General features: G+C 44.4%; 1 protein-coding gene across 1 annotated transcript in view; it reads left to right on the top strand.

The window, feature by feature from the left end:
- Positions 1-17,389, top strand: part of LOC142582549 (uncharacterized) — a 101,513-nt gene that overhangs the window by 34,707 nt on the left and 49,417 nt on the right. The window contains exons 8-12 of the mRNA XM_075692399.1: positions 4,547-4,602; positions 8,069-8,217; positions 10,680-10,997; positions 12,457-12,579; positions 14,258-14,371. Coding sequence (XP_075548514.1) covers positions 4,547-4,602; positions 8,069-8,217; positions 10,680-10,997; positions 12,457-12,579; positions 14,258-14,371 — 760 coding nt within the window. The remainder of the gene's footprint in view (positions 1-4,546; positions 4,603-8,068; positions 8,218-10,679; positions 10,998-12,456; positions 12,580-14,257; positions 14,372-17,389) is intronic.

Below are 17,389 nucleotides of genomic sequence, written 5' to 3'. Positions count from 1 at the left end.
GTCGCTGGTGGGGTTGCTTGTCTAATATCCTGTAACGTCCGTCGAGCATGTCTAACTTTGGCAACAGCTTCACTGTACATCCCCTTTCACTGGATGGAATGGGGGGGGATATTTTTCTTCCCCCAATAATGACAGTGACGCTGTCGATGACGAGGCTGCCTGATCAAAAGAATATAAGTTAACGACGACGAGGTTGTCCTCATTGTAAAGAAATGAATGGACGGACGCACGAGGAAAACTCAGTTCGGAGCACTTTACTGCAGTAGCAGTAAAAGAAACAAGACATGTCCGCATTTTCTTGTATGCTAAAAATCCTGCCTTTATCAAAATGATACAATGAAAATACTACAACATTCTAGAACATTACAAGGAAAACAGGAGGGAATATCCGCCACCACTAATCAAGCTTAACAGAGAAGACGCCGTCATACTACGCCGACTTCAGATGGGCCTATACCTGCACGGCACTCTACTACACCAGATGTACCCCTCAATATTTACAAGAGACTGCCAGTTCTGCAATACACCAAACACCCTTTACCACATGGTCTGGCAATGCAAAAAGAACCCATGGACAACGCCTATCCAAGCACCAATAGAAAACCAGTGGAAGGCACAGCTGACAAGCCCAAAACCTGAGGACCAACTTCGGCAGATGAACAGGACCACGACAACCTGGTATAGGGTGGCCGCCCATCTTCGGGCATCAACAGCTTGGTCCCCGAAATAAAGTTTATTCAATCATCGCAGCTACTCTGTGTAGAACCCTGCGACCTATAGATTTCTACCACCACTTCTTAGGCGCCATCACAAATATATATTCCTCATAAGGGGTTGCACTATTTTTTTTAGAGCGTAAGTCTTAGGCAGCCGTTCCTTCGTTGAGCGTCGACGTCGGCGTCCCTCGTCATACCTCAGCGTAACCCTGCGAACGAATACAACGAAGGATGAAAGAGCGAAGGCGAAGGGCGGCCGGGGATAGCGGGGGAGAGAAGGCGATAGCGAAGAGAGCGCGAGGAGGAAAGTGGAGGAAGTTGAAGCACCACCACATGGCGCTCACGTCCGCGCATTCTACGCCCGAGCGGTCAATTTAGGCTTCTCTGGACTCCTCAAAGCCCTTGGGTTCATCGAGAGGAGGCGAAAAGTAAAATTGTTCGTAATAGAGATTAGTAAGAGGCCATAGGAAGTTTGGTGGAAGAAAAGTTGGGAGACACAAAGAATGGAGCTGCACAAAAACAAAGTTCCCAATGGGGGTTCAGCAAGTTAGGTGCTGAACATTCTTCGCGTCTTTTTCTTTGTTTTTGTTTTTTCTTTAGATATAGGTAAGACATTAGGCAAAATAATAACAAGAGCTTGGTGGCGCAACCCACCACTCCATTCTAAAGGGGACGCTCACAGCATTCGTCCAAGCATCCATCCGCGCCAGCAGCGGCACCCGCCGAGCGGGGGATAGAAAAAAGATGCCCAGAAAGCTCACCCGCGCGAGTAGCGTTCGCCGCAAGCGTTTCCCGGTAAAGATTACGGTTGCATAAACTGCAGTGGCAAGGAAGAGGCAACTGTGTGGCCAGTCTATATATAGCACATCGCGTCGCGGCTCTGCCAGTCGATGCAGTGGTCGGTTCGATGCCTCAATATATTGCGAAATTATAACACGTGTAGACCTGCGCTCAAATTTTGCATTAGGGAGTATCGTGATCGTCGGTGAACTTTTTTATTTGTAAAGACTTGGAGTTTGCGCTTTTCTTGAAGCTGTTCCCCTTACATAAAGCACCAACACGAAATAAATAAATAAATAAATAAATAAATAAATAAATAAATAAACTTTTGTCCGGAAGTTTCTGTTGCACTTATTGGGGGTGAGCTCCACCACTGGAAAATCTAGCGCCACCGTCGGCGTAACGTGGCAGGAGGAATCACACGGACACAGCGGCCGCGTCGGCTGCTTCGGAAGCGCCGAAGCGACCTGAAAATGAAAGTTTAATATCCCACGTGCACCGCAGTTCTGTCTAAGTGGTGAGGCTTTCCCGCCTTGGGTGTCTGCTTGACAACATTTGAAATTACTATAATAGGTATTGGCTGCCTTTGGAGGCGTGCAGCATGGTCCGGCACTGCTCGGTGCTGCAGTGCCGGATGCACGCAACGGAGCCCGGTGTCAGCCTTATTCACACGTAGCCGCAGGACAGAGAGCTGCGGGAAGCTTGGCTGGAGAAACTTAGAACCGGCAGACAGCCATCGGCTACAACTCGGGTGCGCAGCAAGCACAGACGCGAGGAAGATTTTTGCTATGGCGCCGGGACTGCGCGATGTTCGGAGAGTAGCAGAAAACGCGCACTGAGACGCTCGCCCGCGCACGACTGCCCGGCTAATGTCATGACGCTTTATTAGGTCTATGAACTTGTTGATACTAGATTCTGGCAAGTTCATTGGAATGGAAAGGGAGCGTTAAGAATCGCATTAAAAAAAAAGGCATGGCATACGGTCATGTTTGTGTTATGGATTATTGCACTGGACTACGAAAAAGAAGCAGAGGGAAATCGCAAGCTGTGAAGACCGATAAACATACAGTGCCATGCAAATTGAGAAATAATATTCAAATGTCCCAGAATTTAGAAGACAAAAAAGATTGAATCGTCGCGACGGCACTTCACAGTCGCAGTAGGCGTCGAAGTCTCTATAACGAAATTATTTTTTTGAACAGTTCTGATAGCGTCCACGCAGCAATGGTTGCTAGTGTGCTGTCAAATGCTCATATGCTGCGCCCTATAGCTCACGGCACGGTGCAAAAACGCGCTCGCAGCGAAGGCAAAACATTGTGAGCGGACATTCATGCAGACGCGCAGTCGGTCGCTGCGAACCCGTGTGATCGCTGCATTGAGGCTTCATTCTGTTATGCTCCATTTGGTTATACAGACAGCCCACTAAAGGAACATATTTCACATAGTTTACTCTGAGCGTATGCCTACCTTTCACGCAAGAAGCCGGTTCGGGAAACTCCATCGCGGCGACCGCGCGTAGTGGCGTTCACTATGCGTATTCGGTAAAAAGATAGCGTCTGTAAACGATTCTGTGCTTTCAGTTTGCCCAAGGTTATTATATTGACAGTCAAAAACTTCACTCGTTTTGAGAGTACCTTCATTAAGTTCCAGGAGGGCTGCCGCGTGGTGTTTTTATTGAGCGCCGTAAGCGAAACCTAAGAGGAGCGTGCCGCGTGATCCCTCATACTACGCAAGGGAGGCGCTTCCGACAGATGGCGACACCGTAACTCCTCGCCCCCAAGATTGGTTCATGTTCAAAGGTGAATGCGGAAAGGAATGGGACTTGGAAAGCAGACTTCTTTATCGACACTTTGTGCAATCGACTGTCGCTGACTACCTTGTTCTTGTATTGGTTGGTTGGCTGAAAAACTTTACTGAGGTCCCGGAGGACGCTCGTTAGCGCGCAGCGAGACCTCAATAACTGACATCCTTGAAGCCCTTGGATTCAGCGAGACCAGGGGGAAGGTAAACATGTCCGCAATAGAGATTACTAAGAAGCGATTCGAAGACGGGTGAAAGTAGGGAAACGAAAAACAACAGATGCGTATTAAAACAAAGTTCACAATAGGGGTTCAGAAGCTTTGGTTATCGGAATTCATCGTGGGTTTTTTTTTCCTTTCCTTTTTTTAGCAGAGGTAGGACATTAGGCAATAATATAACAAGAGCTTGGCGGTGGAACCCACCACCCCGTTCCAAAGGGGACGCTCATAACATCCATTCATCGATCGGGCGACTTTCACGTCGGGACCGTCAGGCCAAGCCTGTCGACCGCTCCGGAGGGCCGCCTCCCACCTGGCCGAGGCACTATCGGGGCTAGAGCACGTTGCTTTGCACTCCCAGAGCATGTGCGCTAGCATGGCTACGTCCCTCCATGCGGGGCAAGCCTCGTTAGAGAATACCGCGGGATGAATTGCGTGCAGGGTGTTTAAATTAGGGTACCTTTCTGTCTGCAGTAGTCTGAGCGTAAGCGCCTGAGGACTATCAAGTTTATGTTGAGGGGGTGGGTATACTCTTCGTGCGAAGTAAGAATGTTTGATAACGTCGTTGTACGTGGAGAGCGCGTCCTTATTCTCTACAAGCTCGTTGTGGCTCAGCTGTTGGCCGGAAACGGCGAGGTTTTGTACTGGGGACTACTTAAATTATTAGGCACAACCTCGATCTTGACAGCTGGCAACAGGGAACGAAGATTGGGGATGATGAATAATTATTGCAATTCAGCAATTCATCCCTGTCCGAACTCAACTACATTCTACAATACTTCAGTTCATGGCGTCATAAATCAAGTTAACTATACTAATTAGTATTATATTTCACTGATGAATTTTCGGGCTAATGGCATTGATTGTCTGTGAGAGGGATTCCCTACTTAAAGAAATAGACGAGCAATTGCAGTAACGTAGTGATTCAGATCTCCTAAATCAAACTAAATTAATGCTGTATTTTCCCACATGCCTCACGTGCGTCAGGTAACGCTCATTGTTGCTAACACTGTCTTTTACTTATCCGTACAGATGCGGAAGAAAACTGGGGTGAAGCACATCACCGCGAAAGATGTGGTCTGCACAAAGTGAGCCAAGTTCTTCATATTCATTACATCACAATTTTGGCCAGAGCATATTATATATATATATATATATATATATATATATATATATATATATATATATATATATATATATATATATATTGCACAGTGAACATATGGCACAAGGGTAAACCATGACAAAATTGTTGCAATGCAGCTTTCGACTTGTAACAAAAAGAAGTGGCCTTGCTTTAAAGTCACCTTTGTACTAACGCATCTTTGCTGCCGACTGTTGATCAACGTCTTTATATCGTCTGCGTTGATTTCGAGTGGACGCTTGTTGAGCAGAACTATCTGCCCTCGTTCAAGCTTCGCGCAATAATGAATTAGCCGAATTAAGCAAGGGTACCTGAGAGTAAAGGTCGTAAAGATCGTAATATAGAAGCTTACAATTCGAACTTTTAATGTTTTAAGGGAAAGCTTACTACAGATCAGGTAAGTACCTTGTCCAAAAGAACTGTGATTGCTCCGCAAATATATATTTCTGTATAATTCTTCTAGCGCTAATTCAATAAAACGCTGCTATAGTCGGATACAACATAAGTCTGCAAGGAAGCCTCGCCCATGGCTTCACAACCACGAGCTACTGTACCTCCGCGAGGCTGCAAATAACTCGTATTTCAAACTTTTGCTGTAACCCAAATAAGGCGGTAACTACGAAAATAAAATTATTAGCGCGTAATCTTATACCTTTTTCTCCCGCCTATTATAGTAGAATGGCGAATGCCCAATTCTTTGTTGAACTGAAATGACATGCTTGCTTCGCTAGAACTATTTGTTGTGAAGCTTCACTTCAGTTGGCAGTGAAGTTTCATGAGTAAAACGGGTGCAGCAGTGAAATGAACTGCACCGCCGACTTTTCAAGACTCCATACATTTTGTTCATGTCTGTTTCACACCTCATTGCTTCTGCCGATGAAAAGATTCTTCAAGAACAGCAGACGCTCCGGAGGTATCAAGTACGACGCCATATTGAAAAGGCCGCATGACGACAATTTTGTTTGCTTCTGTCCGTGTGCCTTTGTTGCCAACTGTTGTTTATTTAAGTTCGATTCTAGTAAAGTAATCTTTATTTTACGCTTTTGCTTCTTTACTCCTTCTTGGCAGTGTTCTTTCTGAGCGTCTTTCCTGCGCGAGTCCATTTGACGGGTTTCTTTGTTTGCCAAGTAAAGAAGCGGTGTATCGCACAGGCGTACGTGTAAAATACACCTTATTTCATTTCTATTTGTGGGTTTACGCGTTCTTATGGCGAATGGTGGGCGTTATTCACATGTCTACTAGTAAAGGTACCCTCCCCCTCATTTGCGTAGAAATTTTACCTTGGCATGCCCCCCCCCCCCCCCCTCGAAAAAAAATCCTGGGTACGTGCCTGGTACAGCTAATATGGAATGTATTTACTAAACACCTGGAAATATTGTAACAAAGTCGTTTATCGGATCTTCAGAAAATTGCATTAATCTCTGACTTCCTCTAAGTGCCTACCAGCCCCCCCCCCCCCCTTAAAGAAACGAGTCATCGAGCCTGAAAAGCAAGAAGCCTTTAACACCGCAATGGAGTTGTGGTCTAAATAGGTATTTACACCAAAACTAAATTTAGAAATGGTATACGGAGAGTATAACATTGAAGGCCATCGCAAATGTCTTGTTGCAGTCATATCGGGGAGCTAGGGACATAGACGTTGCTCTAACGGTAAAAAAAGTGACTGTTTTACGCAACTGCGGAAAAATTTGTTACACTGACCACTTCGCCACCTCACCTTGACAACGCACAAATAACAACGGAAATAAACAACATGCGCCATGATTATCTCAAGCAAATATATTCAAATAGTGAAATGTTAAACCACTTTGAAATAAAGAAAAAAAAAAGCTTGGGAGGCGCTTTAGCTTCGCCTTTGAGAGTAGGACGCGATAACAATGAAGAGTTCCTGACTCCTTCTCACGCTTCCTGCAACTCCAGCTTATGCAACCGTAATCTTTACCGGGAAAAGTTGCGTCGAACGCTATGCTCTCCGTTTTTGTTTTTGTTTTTTTCGGCATTGCCGGCGCGGCCACTTCCGCGTATGTACGGAGGCGAGCGCCATCTGGTTGCGCAGCAAGGAACCGAGCGGCACGTGGCGTTCTGTGATTGGTAGAAACGCGGCGCGCGCCGTGCTGTGATTGGTAGAAAGTTTTCGCTCCCGGTCAACGCAGTCAACGCTGGATTTACTTTGTAACGGGGCCTTTAAAGGGATTGCATAAGCCTTTTGCCATACAGCTTCGAATAAAATGTTGAACAAAACTGTACACATTAGCTGATTTCATCTAGCCTACTTTTACGAGGGGAGTGTAAGAATTGTAAAGCATATCCGTGTGCGCGGCTTTAATTCCACCACACGCATCACTGTTATACTGAAAGTAAGTTGCGTGCATCACAACAACAACAAAAAAGAAAAATCGGAACTTATCTAATCCACGGCATTCTTTCTGTACTTCGCAAAATAATATATATATATATATATATATATATATATATATATATATATAAGATGATTTATGTTTATTTTTATTCTATAATAAAATAATAAATTTTGATGTGACCGGACCCTCTTCGAAGGCCCTACAACGAGTGCTTTCTTGCCCAATTCCGTGTAGTGGGTGAACGCTATTATTTGGTTTAAATGAGTTGAGAGCTTGACGAATCGCTGGAGCATATGCTGTCTCTTTCTATAATGGTTAAATAAATGCTGTAAAATTGTTCATCCTCAGCAACGCGTGTCACAGCATTGCAATTATGTGCTTGCCCGGCTAATCGGCCAAGTTGCGAAAACCCTCACCCCGTCAGGCCCGAGATCCACGTGACTGCTGATTGCAGAGATTTCGGGATCGACCAACTTTGTATAACATCATCGCTGGGATCAGCAATGTTTGCATCCTCTTGCATCCCGGGCGGGCCGAACTTACAGGGCGAGAAACTGAGCGAAGAGACCTGCCAAGCCCCGAGAAAGAAGGCACAGAAAGCTTCACTATAATATATATATATATATATATATATATATATATATATATATATATATATATATATATATATATATATATATATATATATATATATATATATATATATATATATATATATATAACGCGTTTAAAGGCATACATTTCTCGCACTGATAATATTTAGGTACCGTTTGTTGTTTCCCTGCGTAATTCCGTTGGGAACAAAGCCGGGAACTGGTAAAACCGTAAGGGTAGTGTAGATGGTGATACTTATAAGACGATTTGTTACACGAATGCTGTCTTGTGGTTGAGCTATTCGGGCAACAGACGCCGGAAGCAGCAGCCACGGGGAGCGAAATCCCGGAGTTACTACCTTGAAAGCTTTGGTTGCAATTCATGTTCCCGACTACCAGTAACAAACTGGAACAGTGAAACGTTGCGAAGGGGTTTAATGTACTGCCTTCCACGCAGGGATAAAAAGGTGAAAATTCGCTTCGCCGTAAGTGCCAACGAAAGCGAAAACGTGATTGCTGCAACTAAACAGTGTACAACGATACCTGGGAAAGAGGGCCAGTGCCTTCTTGGTGGCGGTGTGTACATGAAAGCCGGCAGCATAAAAAGTAAGTTGTCGGATATTTTGCGTTCCTTCTTTTATTATTATTATTATTATTATTATTCATAGCCTGCCTTCGTAGTACAAAAGTACAGATCAGCTTTGACGAAAAAAAGGAACTAAACAGTTAATTTTACCTATTGCCAAATATTGACCGCTCTGGTAACACGTGAGCACGTTAAGGAAGTTGTCAACAGCAATAACATACTCCCGTTCATACCTAGTAGCCGTGGCTACAAAGCCTGGAGTCGTCCCTCCCTGCGTGCATTCGCAACCAAGTATAGTGCCTCCCATATCAATAATGACATGCGCTATAATATTGGACGTAAGACTGTCACGCACTTTTATATAATAATTACATAAAAGGCGCCTGTTACGCTCTCTCTCATATATATATATATATATATATATATATATATATATATATATATATATATATATATATATATATATATATATATATATATATATATATATATATATATACAAGGAAACGTTCAGTAGGTCCGGTGCATAGGTAGTTGAAGAAACGAATGAGCGCACTTACGAAAATCGCATTTTTAATGGTTTAACGTTTCGACCGTGGCACGGCCTTCGTCAGGTTCATTCTGACGAAGGCCGTGCGACGGCCGGAACGTTAATACATTAACAAAGAATGTAATTTTCGTAAGTGCGCTCCTTCGTTTCTTCAACTACCTATGCACCGGACCTACTGAACGTTTCCTTGTATATATATATATATATATATATATATATATATATATATATATATATATATACACACACAACTGATTAAGCGGACTACCGTCGTTTCTGTGAGCAGTGTCCGCAGCGCAACAGCTCCGCTCACGACCACAACTAAGCACCTAGCATGCTGGAGGCACAAAGATTCACACACACTACTGGATTTATCGCCACATAACGTCCACAAGTTGTATCAATAATATTTGAAGTATATATCCCGTGAAAATTGTCTCAGATCGGAAAGATCTCAAGTGCGAAACGCGCGGAGTGCGACTTCTACGACCGATCTGTACTTGCGTAGATTCCACAGCGTCGGCAGTGCATAATAAAACGGAGTGTCGAATTGCAACAGACTTCATAAGTAAATCAAATCCAGTGCTGACTCCTGTGTCATGCTTGGTGTAAGGTGCCTAATGGAAACCTGTAGTGGATGTTTACCGGCTTGGTGAGATAGTTTTGTCGTCGGTTGGCGCACAGGCGCCTTCTGTTCATAACACAAATCCGCGTGATAACGAGAACTTCGCCCCTTGTTGTGGCCAATGAAGATTCGAACTTATGCAAGAGGAGCTTTGTGGATATCGGCCGAAGATATCATGGGTAATATTAAGCTCGCCATCTATTCACAAAGATAAAACATTTCATTCATCATGAGAATTTCCAGTATTACCCTCGCGCGCTAGCTGCATCAGGTTTCCGGCAGGGACATTATTGATTTAATTTCAAATTTAACTACAATCAACTGCATACCGGTTCGAACTGCATGTGCGTGGTTCGCATAAGTTACTAAGTTCAGAAAGGTCCAGATTACTTATTATTAGATGATTATTAGCGCGATGTTGTCCTTTTAAATATATATCTAAAAACCAATTACGTTACGAAAGTAGTTCCTGTCCGCAAAAGAGTGCTCGAGAGACTTGTTATTCAAATACAGTTTTCGTTGTCCTTTAGACGCATATCTCTTTAGTACTGAAACATTTTTGTCACATACGCACATCTTTATTTTATCATAATACATTTCTACAGCGCAGTCTGAAGTCGTCTGACTACGTTTTTATTCTGCAGACAGCGCGTTCACAGATAAACGTGGTGTCTAGTCGATAAAAAAGGAAAAGGTACTTTAGTGGTGGCTACAAAATCAATTTGGCAATAATTAGTAAGAAATACAGAATTGTCGGTCTGTCGGTATTTGTATATTGAGAGGTGAAGTGGTATGGGAGACGAAGAACACAACAATAAGCGCGCAAGGCTGGTAAAGAAAGACAGTAGAACGCGTAAGCAAATAAATACCCGTAAGCAGACCTTACGAAATTCGGAGAAAAGAGAGAAGCTGGTTACAACACTTTACAGCAGAGCATCAGGAGTGGGAGTCATCTATATAGTCAGAGTAAGAGTGCAGCCAATGATATCGTTGATGCCAAAATATTCGCAGTTTAGGTCCATCACCACCAAGACTTTCTACAATACATATACTACAAGAATATATACGAAGTTACTGCAGTGAAGTAAAACAAGATAAGACAAACCAAAGCAAAAAAACAAAAGAATAGAAAAAGCACTCGAAAGGCTCCTCATCTAAGGTTCCCGTTCTAGCTCGAAAGAGAGAGATAAATAGGTTGTGAAAGGCAGCGACGTTAACCAGAAGATAGATATCCAGTTTGCTACGAAAATTTCTTAAGGAAAAAACGTACGCCCCATTCTGATGATCGGCTACTTTTACATATGCAGGCGATGTGGTTACAAACCCGCCTTCAACGACAGTCGAACTAACAACAGCACGGGCGTCAACGGAAAATGTTCCGTCGATTCCTAGCGAAGAATCCACAGATTCATCAGTTTCTTTGAATCCGGTCACTGAACTTCAAACAACGAGCCACGCATCGACTATCATGTCACCAACTACAACACAACAGCACGCGTCATTTCCGGAAAGAGAAGCGACTACTTCGATCCCTACTGATGTTGCCATTACAGAAAATGAAACGGCCTCTGAATCGGGAACAACTCGGTCGACAACGGATCTTGTTCCTACTTCAAACACTACTGGTGAGTCGAGTATTTTGACAACTTCCTTGGCTCCAGTGGTTTTATGTGGTTTTATTGTGTATTATCTATGTGGCTTTTATTGGCTCAAGAGCCAGATATGGGCATAGGGCGCCATGACCATATGGTGATGGTTTCTCAATTTATTATGACTGCAGTAGATAGTTATTTGCAAATGGTAGATGTACCGTGGCAGGGCCCAAAACAATTCACTTTAAACTGCGTAAAACCTGAGTATCAAATAATCACAATGGCTAATGGTGTGAGCTATGAGCATAAAAGTTCCATTAAGAAGTGATGACATAGCAAAACGTATGCAATAGCACTAAGTCGCTGAAGTGGTCGTTGAAGTCAAGGCCTGAGCGGCACGTGCTGTGAAAACATTTCGCACGGCAGCTACAGCCTGCGAGGCGAGGCTGCGCCACAGACAACCTGGCCAGATGATGTGAGCGGTGTCTACATCGGCTAAAAACTTTAAGACTTTTAGAATGAAAAAGCGGCTCCTGGGGGGGGGGGGTATCAGAAAGAATGTTTAATGAAGAGGAACGTGCTCACAGTATGCGGGATAAAAAACATTCATTCGTTGGGCTTCTATTTAAGGACACTGAATAAGAACATGGAGGACTGTAAGAATGTCACCCTTGGCTCCAGTAAATAACCTCTAAAATGAAAGCTCCGAATCAGCAACAGTGTGGTGAATTGCCAACCGAGCATTAGTTTATAAAATATGACAAGATGGCATAGAAAGTTGAGCCAACTTCACGCAGACACTTACAGAAATTAGGTACGAGAAGATGGCGAGAATACTGCGCGTCGTTCTCTTTTCACTCCAGTTCCCAGAATGTGGTCAGTTGTCCGATCTTTTAATGATCAAGTTACACACAGCCATCCTTTCCGAGCCTTTGCCGTAGCTCGAAACGCTCCGCCAACGTGTGTTGCTGACGAACTTTGTCAACTTATAACCAGACCAGGAACTCTGCTTAGCTGCCTACTATTTGCAAGTTTCAGAGCACTAGCAGAACAGAGAGTTAGTGCGTGTTTTATGCCAGAACACCCTCAACTTTACTGTAAGTTTAGCTTAGAGTAGTTGAAATGTTTTCTTACGTTATGCCGTACACAAGGGCAACTACAGGCCCAGACGGCGTTACGTAGGTGATGTTAACGAACCTATGCCTAGCTCATTCATTTGCTAGGGTTCATATGCTCGAGCTGCTGACAAGATTCAATCACAACTGATAAAATCGATTCCGATTAGGCAAGGTCGCAACTGAAAGGGCCCCAGGTGATCGCGGTATTAGAAAACATTCATAAAAGCGAGATGACAGAAAACATTGGCCTCACAACCATTTAAATGATTCTGGGAGGTGGTAGGACTTTAAGCATTTATATTCAGATAAACATCTAACCAGTGTGTTCTTTGTCTTTCGGCTCCTACAGTAACATAACTCTACCTATATTTCAGATCTGTGCAGGACGTTTGGCGTGGAGATATGTGGTGCGCTGCCTTGTGTTCAAACGCAGGACATGTTTGAATGCAAATGCGACGACAGTCAGTACTTTGACAGCGCTGCTAAGGAATGCCAAAGTACGCAAGAACTTCTTTCTGCCTCACGTTCCGGATTACTGTTAATATGTGCTAGAAAATCACCCCACACTGGTCGCTTTGAGATGCAACCAAATTATGCAGTTCACATTTTCAAATTCTGATAGAAGATTTTACCTTCTCTATCGTTGTGCATGTGAAAAGAACGAAGAGAAAACCAAATACACAGGCAAAAACAAGAAAAACGTGACCAACCAGCAATTCCGTGTATTGCGTCATATAATCAAAGCGATAATTGTGATTATACTGCAAAGTTCGTTTTGCTGGCACAACTAGCTGCTGGCACCAGCTGTCCACCAAAGTGGTCCCCAAACAAAAGTTTCCCTCAGTTATTGGCAGAACTGGCGAATTTTTCATCAAAGAATGCATTACTTTTTTACTTTGCCGCAAATTTCCACTAGAGGATAGCCCTGTTGTTAGAAAATAAAGCACAGGCCAAAATACGATAAAGCACATAGTGCACAGGGATCTCTTCAGTTCATTCTAGGTCGTTCGAAGAAAAGCTGATGAAAAAAAAAAGCCGGAAACATAAGATAGTAGCAAGTGAGCGACAGCTCAAAAAAGTTATGAAGGCGAATAACTCAAGCAATTGTGTTGCTAAAAGAGACGAAACGTGCAAATTCAAGCCGTGTATGAATCTTTTCTTAATATGAGCATTAAAGTTATAGACGCTTCTAGAGGCATTGATGGAGAGGACGAACGTGTAGCGTTGCTTTGTCCTTTATGCCTCGATTTGTCCCGATAAGCTTTTCACGTACTGACGCTTCTAACAGTGCTGAATTACATGCGTCTACGCAACACGTTGCAATTCTACAACCAATGCTGTACTTTAAAGCTGAAGTGTTTTCCGCTTGTCTTTCTATGCAAAGGTGTCGTGTGATATTTGTCTTAAAGCATCTGACAACGCCCCACTAGCAGTTAACGCTTACGTATAAGCGGACGTCCTTTGCGAATATTTATGGCCGCACTGCGCTGAAAAGTTATCCGACATATATAAACAAGCAGACAGGAAGCAAATATCAGCAACGAAACCTACAACGCACGTTGGAGTTTTAGGCGGCGTTGAGGTTGCCACTAGTTTACCGTCTACGTTTTGATGCTGTAAAATGCTGTAACATCAAAGCAGTAGAAAGAAGCTCTGGCAATTTAATGGCCTTTATCTGCATTAGCACGCTGAATTTGCGTGTACCACTCCTTTACCACTTTGTGTGCAAGTGGTCCAATCTATGAAAAGTGCGCATTTGCGCACCAGCACTCAATTGATTGCTTCACACGGGTATTGGGCGCTATCATGTGCTTATAACCAGGAGTGTACAAGGAGAGAGGTGCACCGGGCCCGTCTCCCCCTCCCCTCCCTTTCGAAATGTCCGCCTTTCACAAGGAAAAAAAATTCTGCAACCACCACTGCTTAGAACAGCTAACGCCTGGTGCACCAAATAGATGGTAGTAATGATGCAAGCCTTCAGCAAAAATGCCACACTGCCTTGACTTCAGAAGTCAGTGGTGAAATACCGCATATGCGGGACTAGTACACAGCTGTCGACGATAACGGTTCACTTTCTAACTAGAGTATTGAATAGCAGGAGAATTTCAACCGGCATTGTTGACAAATACCCAGTGAATAAATATGACGACTCAGTGCTTCATATATTTCTTTCAGGCATTCACAACTGTAATGTTGAGCCATGCAAGGTAGGCAAATGCGAAGACGACAATGGCAAGTCAAATAGAAGATGTATATGCGATAACCCAGACCTGACAGAAGACTGCAATGGTAAGGATCGAGCTATCCAAGTACATTTACGTACATGTCGGGCTGTACAAGCTCTACTCTATAGGCAGAGCATATAGGCAGACGCCGTTTTCAAACTTAAGGTAGGCGTCGGTGCTGGCTTGTATATTAATTAGGCCACATTAAAAACCAGTGAGAAACAATGACATATAAATTCTTCGTAGGTACTTTCTCACTTTGTCGTATAGAGCAAGCACGGTAACAGAGCACTGTGTTACACATAGATGAGCCTGAAAAATAGGCGCATTACCTTCAGAGCCATAACCGACCCACTCGATACAAAAGAGAAACGCCAACAGCGCCAGTATATAGCATCTAAAGTATTGGCAAGAAGCAAGCCTGAAATACAGTGTGTCCGTAAGGTCATGCTGCACTTTTGACCGGTCACGGGAAAGCAACAAAACGAGACAGAAATGTTAAATATTTCCAAAAAAAAAAACTCTCCAAGTCCTCGTGGCATGATGTGTAAGGGTGTGCGCGCATAAGTGTTGACGCCGCACCAAGAACTGCTTAGCTGCTGATGAACCCTCGCCAACGATAGTAGAGATGTGGATGGTACAGAGGTAAGTTCAGTGTGTTCTGTGGCTTGCTAAATTCGCATCGGTGACCAAAGTGCAACGTACATATCGTCGCGCATACAACGAGGCGCCGCCACATAGGAATAACATTAATCGGTGGGATAAGCAGTTGAAGCATGCCGGCAGTTCGTAGGACAAACGAATGTTAATGTGAAGATTTTATATTTCTATCTTGTTTCGTTGATTTCCTGTGGCCAGCCAAAGGTGCATCATTACTTCGCGGACACACTGTATAAAAGCAACGATTTCGTTGCTTCTTCCCTGCAATAATCGTTGCTTCCCAAGTGGATACATTTGATGATAGGATGGGTCTTCAAAGTTAACTGAATGGTAACTTTAATAAAACATTGTACTAGCTAAGCAATATATTCTTATACAGGCGGTTTATGTGCTTTGCTGGACACAATTTTTGTCATAAGTTAGTCCCCATAGAAATAATTACCAAAAACTTCCTTATTATTTTTTTTCTACCCCGAGAATGGTACAAGTTTAACAGAAACCTTATATAAATCGTGAGGACAACTTTAACTTGTTTGATTCTTCTGGAGGGCTTGTGTTCCGAGATATTGTTAGGGTGGCAAAAGAGAACAAGGTCGTCGACGCTGAAGACGACGAAGTGGCAACAGCCTCTCGGGATCCTCGGCTGCTGTCTATATAACCTTGTAAATACACCGTGTAAATAGTTTTATACCTGTGACATTTTGGTCACAACAACAAACAACAACTCGCCACGCGTGCCCAAACGGCTACCGAGTCGTATGTCTCCTATATTCAGGACGTCCTAGCCCTCTGTCATAAAATCGACACGTCCATACCGGAGGAGGACAAGGTTTGACACATTATTAAAGGCATTGCGGACGACGCATTCAACCTTTTGGTCTTCGGAAAGTTATCTACTATTGACGCCATCATGAAGGAATGCCGCCATATCGAGCAGGCAAAGAGTCGCCGTATATAGAATCATTTTACACGGCTTCAAAATACTGCAGCGACCTCTTCCTGTACCGACCCCGCCGACCAATCTAGCTCGCCGCCACCAAGTGATAACGTGACCCGAATTGCACGCCGCGAACTCGTCAACAGACGTCTTGGAACAACACTGCTGAGACGATATCGCTGATCCAGTCCGTCGTTCACCAGGAAATCGCTAATATGGGTCATCCCACCACCTGCTCCTTGAGTCGTCCTGACACCCGCGCTGCTCCTATGCCTCGGTCCTATCGTAGTACACCTCACAGTGTCCGTTATCCTTACACTACCAGGAATCCATCGGATTCGCGCACACCTGACGACAGGCCGATATGTTTCTGCTGCGCGCGGCGGAATCGGTCACGTTTCCCATCACTGCCGGGGCCGTTGGCCGTCCCCTCCTCGAAACACCTTCCGGAATTCATGTTCGCCCCGAAGTTCCTCACTCCGTCGCTTTTACGACGCTTCCGACGCCACTACCTCGACTCGCCGCTACGCTCGCTCGCCGTCGCCTCAACGTCGCCAGCCACGTACGCCCCAGCTTCACAGCTCGCCGTTGTCGACCTACCCAGGGTCGTCCCAGCAGGAAAACTAGGCAATGCGCCACGTCGAGGTGGTGCTGCAATGTCGGATTCGCCGCAAAATCCTCCTTTGACGGTGTTTACAAGACGTAACCTTCTTGACGTCCAAGTTGATGGCACACCCGTCACAGCCCTCATAGATACCGGAGCACACATATCGATGATGATCAGCCGCCTACGCCGCCATTTAAAGAAAATTGTTACGCCTGCCGTTACTCGGTTAGTACGAATCGCTGACGATAGCACGGTGACCGTGGTCGGAATGTGTACTGCACGTGTGAGCATTCCCAGCCGCCTTACTGTCGTCCTTTTCACCGTGCTTGACCAAGGCCCCCTGACCTCATCCTAGGTCTAGACTTCCTCTCCGCCCACTCAGCAATCATCGATTGTTCCTCAAGTACTGTGCGTCTTGACCTGCCTCTACTGGAGGTTCCTTCAACACCACAAGAAATTCGCCTGAGACCTACTGATTTTGTTCACATTCCACCACAGATCTTGACATACATCGAAATGTCGCCTTCTACGCCAGTTCCCGATGTTGATTTGATCTCCGCTCCCATACCTGCCATCAATCTCACCGACAGCGTTACTGTTCTGCATACAATACTGAGGGTCACAGACAATCGCACGTACCTCCCTGCGGTGAATTTCGAACTCGCTAAGCAAATTCTGCCTAAAGATATCACCCTGGATACAATCACTGCTTTAGAAGTTAGTTGCGTTGAGACTTGCCGCCGACGCTTCCTGTGAGCCGTTTCGGTCTGCCGAATGTACTGACAGCGACATTAGGAAAATGGTCGCCCCGAATCTCACTCCTGCGGAGACTGAACAGCTGTACAGTCTATTGCTATTCTAGAAGGATATATTCGAGC

The sequence above is a fragment of the Dermacentor variabilis genome, chromosome 5 (assembly GCF_050947875.1).
Source record: "Dermacentor variabilis isolate Ectoservices chromosome 5, ASM5094787v1, whole genome shotgun sequence".
Classification (NCBI taxonomy): domain Eukaryota; kingdom Metazoa; phylum Arthropoda; class Arachnida; order Ixodida; family Ixodidae; genus Dermacentor; species Dermacentor variabilis.
The sequence above is the reverse complement of the archived record's forward strand: the minus strand, read 5'-3'. Positions and strand labels throughout refer to the sequence as shown.